Here is an 8,861-nt window from a genome sequence, read left to right as displayed (position 1 = left end):
CGCTGAATGAAGCAACCACTACACCAAAACAACTGCACAGTGCGCGGCAAGGCCGATCTTACTTGGTTTCACAAGCATTTGGCAAAGAGCATGGAGTGTGAGCATCCTGGATCTCCAGATGCGAGGGTTCACCGGGAGTTTAGGCCTGGTTTACACAAGAAACACCCCTAGCCACAAAACCCACTCCGTTCACTCCCATGGGGTAAGTAAAGCTGGGAAGACCGCCTCTCTGAAAGCAAATAAACCAAGAGGGTCAGCCTGAGATCAAGTCTCCTTCCTGCCGGACTCGCTCCTGACCCCCTCACCTCAACCAACAAGCACCCGGGACCCTGGTGACATGTTCTCCCACCGGACCATTTTCGGCTGAGGCCAGCCTGACATCCTTACCTGGCAGGCTGGGGCTACCTGGCCCGTGTCTTGGAGTAGCGTGCAGAAGGGCCCGCCCTCATCGGGCTGGAGAACCCCTCTTGCCTGCCCAAAAGGCCCGGCCTCGGTGGGTCAAGAGCATCCCCTTAACCAGTGTCCAAGCACCTTTGTCTATTCATAGGCAGAGTTGGGCCACTCAGTGCTACGACTCTCAGTATAGCTCCCAAGGGAGGATGGAAGGAGGAGAGAGTCCTCTCAGGAACCCGCAGCAGGGCTGAGTCCCGGGAGCTCTGCCTTTCCCTCTCCATTCCCTCTCCCAGGCAGCAGGTGGGAAGCCCCCTAACCCGCGCGCACCCGTCCCTGGGCGCCTTCGGGACTTGCCATCCTTCTGTACCGAGCCGTGACTAGAGGGCTGGCCTCGCTGGCATGCTGATTGGCAGAGGAGAAGATTGACGGCTCAGGCTGCCTGTTGGCCTGGAGAGGCAGAGCACAGTAGCCAATGACGAGTGAAGGTACGTGTTGGGGGCGACTCCCTGTGTCGGCGTCCAGGTTCCTTGCCGTCAGCTAACAGGAAGCAGCCGGAGTGAGGAGACCAGGGTGGGTCTAGGGTAATCAAAGAGAACCGATCTGCCCGGGGACGTGAGGGAACCAAGGGTTCCACCACTGGAGTTGAGAGAGATATCAGGGCCTCAAGCCAATGGGAAGGCACGGACTGCGGAGACACCAATCAGGAAGGGCCTCTGTACGAACGCGGGGCGGGGCCTGTTTGAGGAAGGCGGGGCCCATGACTGATACAGGGCGGGGCCTCCGGGGAGGGCGGGGCCTCCGGGGAGGGCGGGGCCTATAGCCCTGGCACCTCTGGATCCTGGGTGAGGTGCTGCCAGGGCCACAGCGAAGAGGCACGAGGGAAAAGGTTAAGGTAGGTGGGGTTGTTTGGGGACAAATGTGTGCGTGAGGAGTTGTTGAAGAAAGAAAGCTCAATGAGGAATCTCCCCTTGGTGGAAGCAACATCTGGCTTGGGACGAGGAATCTGCAGGCTGGCCGAATGAAGAGCTGGAAGGGTTTGGGGATTTAGAAACAGCCTTGGGCTGACTCCAGGTTGGAGGCGCCTTGGGCCCGTGAGAGATGACCCTGGACACAGTGGTCAGCAGCCTGCACCACACCACCCATCCTCTGGATTGCAAAGTCCTGTTCATGGACACCTGTGGAGACAAGGCTGGGCCTGTCCCAGGCACTGGGGAGGCAGCCTCTATCCGTTGTCCACCCCGGCCACCCATCAGAGTCCTGAAACAGTCAGTCCAGGCCCCAAAGCCGAGGAGCCTTGGGGAGGAGTGGGCTTCTAGGAGCCTCTCTTCCTGCCAATGGGACCCACTCAGGTATTCAGGTTCAGATGGGTGGGGTGTTGGGGCAGAAAAAGTGTTAGTCGCGTCCAATTCTTTGCAACCCCATGGACTGTAGCCCACCAGGTTCCTCTGTCCATGGGATTCTCAGGCAAGAACACTGGAGTGGGTTGCCATCCCTTCTCCAGGGGATCTTCCCGTCCCAGGGACTGAACCCAGGTCTCCCACATTGCAGGCAGATTCTTTACGGTCTGAACCACCAGGGAAGCCCCATTTGGGTAGGGCTTTAGTCAAAGGCAGCCCTTGACAAGCTGCTTCTCTCCCTGAGGCTCAGACTCTTCATATGCAGATTGGGCAGTGATGCCTACCTAAGCTCTACCAATAACCAATAACCGGGGCTTTCACCCTGAGGTTGTTAAGCTGACAGTGCTCCCCAGGAGGGGGCGCCACCTCAGGTGGTCCGCCCTGAGCAGCAGGTCTACTGCAGGTCAGGCCCCCCTGCTGTCCACACCAGTGGAGTCTGGTGGGCCTGTCCCCTGCCAGGGTGCAGACAGCTGTGCTGGCCCTGCGCTAATCCAGTTTGACCACATGTCACCAAAGATTTGGAGCCTCTTAGCTCGTGACTGCCTACCTGGTTGCCAAGGGCATTTCCTGGGGCAGGGGTCTATGTTCCTTGGTTGTCTGAGCCCAGCACAGCCCTGCCATTCATCTTCTCAACTTGACTCAGCCTGTCTGGAGCCCAAGGGCTGGGGTGGCCGTGGGAAGTTCTTATTCCTTGGTTATCTCCTCCCCACAACCAGCCTGGTCCAGCTACCAAGGAAGGCCTCCTCAGTGTGGGGACATGTCCCCTGAATCCGGAAGTCAGGATGTGGAGAGCAGGCTGCAGGAAGGGGTCTGCAGTCCCCATTTCTCCAGTGGCACTGAGGAAGGCTTGTTTGGCTGTCAGGCCTGTCGGGGCAGCAGCAGGTCCTACCAAAAGAGTGGGGATACCCTAGGCCACAGGATTTACAGGCCCTGCTGTACCCACTGTGGCGGTTCTAGATCAGTCCTGGGCTAGACTTGACTTAGGCTCCCCACTTCCTGGCACAGAGAAGATTCACCTGCCACGGGAGGAAAGCCAGCTGCTTTGCCTTCAGGAATGTCCTCTTGCATTTGGTCTGCCGAGCCGGCCCTCCAGGGTGGAAGACTGTCCCCTTGCCAAAGAAAACACATGTGCAAAAGGCAGCGGTATGACTCCTGGGCTGCGTGGGTAGACTGCCACTCCCAGTGCAGTGCCTGCACCTGCCTGGCCTCTGAGATGCTGCAGGCCCAGAAAGATGCCCCCCAGACTCCTCAGTGTCTCCTGCGGCGCGGGCCCAGCCTTGTATACATCAGCCCGACACTCCAAGTTCTATCAAGAGTGGCATTTATTCTCCTCGTGGAGGTGCGGCGCTCCGGGGAGCTGGTGCTATTGTGCTTAGGAAGGAGGTCTGTCCGTCCGTCCGTCTGTCCGGCCGGCCCGGCCCCAAACGGGGGCGGAAGAGGGGCGCGGCCCGAGTAAAAATCCCGGCCTGTTCCGGGTGGGAGTATGTACAAGGCGGCGGGGTGCAGGCGGAGGTGGGGGCAAGGCGGGCCGGCAGCCGCAGCCCCCACCTGAGGGCCCCCGCATCTCGGGCCCTACTCATAGAATCAGTACAAAATAGGTGCTACCTAAACGTTCCTTCTACCTGAATTCGCTAAGTCGGTTATTGTGCTGCTTAGTTATGGGGGCGGGAGGGGGCCCATGGCTTTCCACGGCGGCGGGGTGTGGGGAGAAGCGGGAGACCCTGGCCAGCCCACGGCCCTCCGGCCTTCTCCTTAGGTAGGTAGGTAGATAGGCGTGTAGGGTAGGGTGGGGCACCTGTGTGTGCCTGTGCATGCGGGTGTGCCCAGCACAAGTGGGCAGGCCCCGGTCTGGGAGCTGTGTGAACACTGAGCTGGGATGGAGGGGTCTTGGACATGAGCCCTGCTGTGCCGGGCCCTGAGGCCCAGGTCCACCCCTGTGGGAGCCACTGGGCCTGGTACCCACTGGGATAGGGCTGGCCAGGTCAAATGCTCCAGCATGCACCTTGTCCTCTGACCCGGGACCCTGGCCTGACGTGACAAAGCTGCCATTGCCAGGGGATGGAAGGAATGGGATTCGGTATGGGTGGCCCTGGTGGCGCTGGGCCTTGGGGCCCGGGTCTGTGCCATCTGAGCTGAGGACCCAGGCCCAAGTCAAAGCAGAGCCCCCTGTGCCTAGCACTGGCCCCACGCTGGGGCGGGGAGGAGTGAGGGGCCCACGCTTGGGTCTAGGGACCGCGGCTTTCTCTGCGCCTGTGACCATCCCTAGCCCACCAAAGCCGGTTGGATCCCTCCACCAACATGCACCTTCCCTCAGGTCGTCGCACTCCTGGAGGACTCAGCAGTGGGCCTGGCACATAGTAGGTGCCTAATGCAGGATGAGTGGGTGATGGACGACTGAAGCAGGGGTCTTGGGGACAAACACCGCGCCCCGCCCCTGAAACCATTACACCCGCCGGCCTCTGCCGTGGGGGGGAGTGGGGGGAGGGGAGGGAGGAAGGAGCAGGAGAGGGGGGAGAAAGTCTGCGCGTCCGGCCCCGCGCAGCGTCCCTGATCTAGGGGCCTATGGGGTGGGTAGGGCAGGGGAATACCTGATTCTCAGTAACTCTAGAGGCGGCGGCAGCTTCGCATGCAGTGCGCATTATTGCTCTATAGTCGGCTTCGGACTAACTAAGAGGGACTGGGAGCGGGCAGCTCCGGGAAAGGACGGGAGGGGGGCTGGGGCTGCATGCAGTGACGTCACAAAGGCGGCGGCCAATGGGGCGGGCCCTTGGGGCGGGGTCGTCGCCGAGGCTTTGGCATAGACGGGTGTAAGTTGGCAACAGAGTGAGGGCGGGGTCTGGGGCTCGGGGAGGGGGCCGCCTCTGAGAGGCGGGGCCTGCTGCTCCCGAGAGGCGGAGCCCAGGTGGGCGGGGTTCGGGGGCGGGGAAAATGATTCTGGACATCCCAAGCCCCCTGCGTCGGCGGGAAGGATAGGGGCCTCTGCGCCCCTTCCCGGACCCGAGTGCAATCCGTTCATAAATAAAACGTACAAATACAGAAAGAAAACCCGACGCATCCGCAACCCCCCTAGGGGGCTTTACCCGCAAAGCGAATACAGAGAGGTGTGTAGAGGGCCGTGCCCAGGCCTGCCTGCCGGGCCCCAGGAATCCGTCCTCCAACACCGAATGCCCGGGTACGAGGGAGGGGGCCCCGGGGCAGGGCGGGAGCGGGGTCTGAGGAGGTCGGATAAATCCATGCGGTTTGATATGCGTCATTATTATTCGTTATGGAGGACAGAGCCTGGGAAGCCGGGCTGGAAGAATTCGGATTTGGCAGAGGATGAGAGGCGAGGGTAGGAAAGCGGCTCGGACTGAGGCCCCGGAAGGAACCCAAGGGGGAGAGGTGCCGCCGTCCGCCCCAGTCCCCGATCGGCACGCGTCTAACACTCCCGGGGCTCAGCGGACACCGAGGAGGAGGCGCAGGTAGCCTCTGCGCCCCTCACCCTGCTCCTCCCCCGCTGCTGCTCCCCAACGTCTAGGCCGCAGGCCGGGCTCTGGAAGGCTTGGGAAGGGGTGGGGAAGACCTGAGTCTCTGCCACGCGATCCAGGGGCGCAGAAGAGGGAGGAGGGGGCGCTCCCTACCTCACCCCACCCCGGTCTCAGAGACCTAACTGGGAGATGAGGTTCGGTTCTGGGTCTCCTCGACCCTATTGCTGGGAAAAAGCCTGGGGCACCCTGGAGGGGAAGGGAGGGGGCTCGGGGTGGGTCTCCCCTCGGGACCCTATTGCTTGAAGGGGCCGGGAAGGCCCCTGGCGGGCGGGGCGGGGCCGGGCCCCCTCCCCCTATTGCTGTGAGGAGGGGCCCGCCCTCCGGCCCCTCCGCCTGGTCGCCGGCGGAGACCTCCCTGGGGGCCCGTATTGCTGAGAGCCAACCCGTCTGGCGGAGGTACCGCCGCCCTAGGCCTGCACAGGGCTGAGCTGCGGCGGCGCGGTGGGCGCAGGGGCCGGGGGACCGCCGACGGCGGCGCCCTTGAAGCAGGCCGACTCGTAGTGCTTGTTGAGATAGGACTTGAGCGCGAAGCTCTTCTTGCAGCGCTTGCACTGGAAGTGCTTGAAGGCGGAGTGCGTCTGCATGTGCGCGCGCAGGTTGGAGCGGTCGGCGAAGGCCTTGCCGCAGTGCGCGCAGCCGAAGGGCTTCTCGCCGGTGTGGGAACGCATGTGGCCCTGCAGCAGCCAGGGCCGCGAGAAGGCCTTGCCGCACACGCCGCACTTGTGGCGCAGGTCGTGCGTGAGCAGGTGCATGGCCATGGCCGGCATGGACACGTACACCTTGCCGCACGTCGGGCAGCGCCGCGCCAGCTGGCTGTCCAGGCTGCGGTGCGTCTGCTTGTGGCGGCTCAGGTTAGACGACGTGGCGTACGTTTTGCCGCACTCGCCGCACGCGTGCCGGCCTCCAGAGCTGCCAGCCCCAGGCCCCGCGCGCGCCTCGGTGCCCGCCCCCGCGCGCGGGCCGCCCCGACCCCCAGCCCCCGACCCCGCACCGCGCGTGCCCGCCCCGACCCCGCCTCCGCCGTCGCCGTCGGGGGCAGCCGCCGAGGCTGAGGAGGGGGCGGCGGCGGCGCTGGCGTTGGCTGCCTTACGACGGGAGCGCCCGTCGGTGATGAAGAAGGCGTCAGCTGCGTAGCCCTCGCTGACCGCCGCGTCGCCGTTGATGTAGCCACCCGCGGCTGTGGCCAGCTCCGGGCGCGGGGTGGGAGGCGGCGCCGAGCCCGCGGCCGCCGGGCCCAGCTCTCCCCGCACGGCCGCAGCGTACATGGGCTCCGGGGATGGCCCTTTGAGCAAGGCCGCCTCGGCATCGCCATCGTAGACGGAGGCGGGCCCCGCGTAGTCGTTGAGGTATCCTAAGGGCCGAGGCGGACAGACAGGCAGACAGCGGGAGGGGAACCGGGCAGCAGGCAAGACACACAGGAGGGTGGCGAGAGACACCGGGGCCGGCAAGAAGGGAACGGGGAGGACAAAGGATAAGGGGCCGAGGGAGAGTGGGGCAGGGAGGATGGCGACGGCAGGGAAGGGAGGAGAGAGAGGAAAGATGAGCCGGGGCCCGGCCGGGCTGCACCCCGCCCTCGCTGGAGGAGGGAAAGACTCGCATCTTCGGGCGCGGCTGCCTCCCCACCCCCCCCCACCCCCACCCCCCCGCTTCCGCGGAGCTTCAAGGTCAGGGGGGAGGGGCGGCACTTCCCTCGCCCTCCTTCCCCTCCTCCCCTCCCCCTCTCCCTCCCCCTCGGGTTCTCCCCACTTCAGCAGTTTTCCTTGATTATGCAACACACTGCAGAACCGCAGCGCACAAAGCCAGGACCGCCCGTCCAGGGACCTCGTCGGTCCTGCTCTCACGGTTCCCACTGGCTCATCCACCGTTCCCAGAGCCTGTGTCCAGCCTCGATGCTGCCCTGTTCTGGTGCTCCGGGTCTCCCAACGAGCCTCGGAGAATTCTACCTCCCTTTCATCTTCCAGGTCTCCCACTGCTCACTAGATTTGACCACCTTCCATTCCAGCCCTGTCTCCCTCCATCCACTCTGTTTCTCCCCACTCCACTCCTTTCTGTCATCCTGCACAGTTGGGTACCACCTTGTTCCACATTACCCCCTCCCCCCAGGCCCTAATCCTTTGTGGCGCCTTCCTGAACCCCAGGAAAGGTGACCAGGGAGACACTGTGTTGGAGGCAGTGCCAGGGCATGCAGCAGTGGACACCTTCACAGGGACAAGCTGCAGGCAGGCAGCGTTATTCATGCCTGCAACTGCAGTTGTTCTCAAGGCATGAGATGGATCTCACAACCTCAAAGTCTCAAATACACACCCCACACGATGAAAGAGTCTGGCTTCTTCAGAGTTACCCTCAGCCTCTCAGACTCTGTCAATTCTGGAGTCCCCTCAGGGCGGGCCGCACCCTGAGCCAGGCCTGCACCACCTACTCACGCAGGGTCAGACATGCAGCCAACCAGACACACTCTCAGCTGGGGTTGCCAGTCACATGGGCACATAGCGGCCTCAGAGTCACATGGTCCCATGTAGTGGCACACAAGACAGGCACACACTCATACAGGGTCACACACAAGTGCACATAGTCACATGGCCACACGCAGTCACATGGGTGCACACAGGCTTGCACACAGGCTTATGTTCCTGCAGGTCACACTTGTTTTACCACCCCAGGCTGCTGGCACTCCCAGCCCCCTTGCCCACTTGCTAGCAATTGTCCTTGAATTTGGGCACCCTGACACAAAGAGCCTCCCCTTGCCTCCAGCACTTGGACTTCCCTGCCCACAGCCCACCTGCCCACACCCTTCTCCCTGACCCCGCTCCAGGGACAGGGGCACTGCTGCTGCCTCTGCCCCGACAGGTGGGCGGCCCCCACTGGACCACATGGCTACTCCCTAGAGCTCCTAGCACTTCCTAGCAGGGGAGGCTAGAGGTGCAGCCAAAGAAAAGAAGAGGGTTCTGAGGCAGGCTGTTTTCTGAGTGCGGTCTGCATACATTGCTGGGTCCTGTCATGTCAGCAGGGTCCATTCTGTGTTGGTCAGGGCGTGGGTCAGTGTGTTCTTCCTGTTCCTGACCCCTGTTCCCCTCGTTCTCTCCTGCATCCACGCTCTCCCTACCCAGCCTTGGCTCCGTTCTGGCCTACCTATGTGTTCCCCTCTCCCTACCCCCATCCCCTCCCAGGTCCTCTTCAGCCACTGCCTCCTGCTGGTTCTGGTTCCTCCCGAGCTTATTGCCTAGGGTTCCTGGCCCCTCCAGCCCCACTCTATGACCCTCTACCCCTTCCAGCACTGAGCCCCTCGCCCGCCACCCCCAGCCCCATCCCAACTCGCACCTTTCTCCTGCAGTCGCACGCCGAGGTCGCTCCGGGCGCGCCCGTAGGAGCTCTCGAGGTCTGCTGAGGAGAATGTGTCAAGTTTGACCTTCTTGACCAGGAAGGATCTGGGCATGATTCCTGCGGGGCTCCGGCGCTGTGGGCCTGCGGAGCCGGGACGCGGGGGGGCTGCGGCCGCGGCGGGGCCCCGTCACCATCCGAGGAGCGGCTGAGGCAGCGCGGGTCC

At 63.3% G+C, this 8,861-nt stretch overlaps 1 protein-coding gene across 1 annotated transcript; it reads right to left on the bottom strand.

The window, feature by feature from the left end:
- Positions 1–5,724: 5,724 nt before the first annotated feature.
- On the bottom strand, positions 5,725–8,750 carry SCRT1 (scratch family transcriptional repressor 1). Its single transcript, XM_061122958.1, has 2 exons — positions 8,636–8,750; positions 5,725–6,668 (listed from the first exon to the last, which is right to left on the bottom strand). The coding sequence occupies exons 1-2, from the start codon at positions 8,748–8,750 to the stop codon at positions 5,725–5,727; spliced, it is 1,059 nt and encodes a 352-aa protein (XP_060978941.1).
- Positions 8,751–8,861: the final 111 nt, after the last annotated feature.

This window comes from Dama dama, chromosome 21 (assembly GCF_033118175.1).
Source record: "Dama dama isolate Ldn47 chromosome 21, ASM3311817v1, whole genome shotgun sequence".
NCBI lineage: Eukaryota > Metazoa > Chordata > Mammalia > Artiodactyla > Cervidae > Dama > Dama dama.
The sequence above is the reverse complement of the archived record's forward strand: the minus strand, read 5'-3'. Positions and strand labels throughout refer to the sequence as shown.

Excerpts from the sequence above, each read along its gene's own strand:
- SCRT1 (XM_061122958.1), bottom strand. The coding sequence starts at position 8,750 with ATGCCCAGATCCTTCCTGGTCAAGAAGGTCAAACTTGACACATTCTCC. Across the intron at positions 6,669-8,635 it reads CGTGCGACTGCAGGAGAAAG|GATACCTCAACGACTACGCG; the intron begins GTGCGAGTTGGG and ends CTCGGCCCTTAG.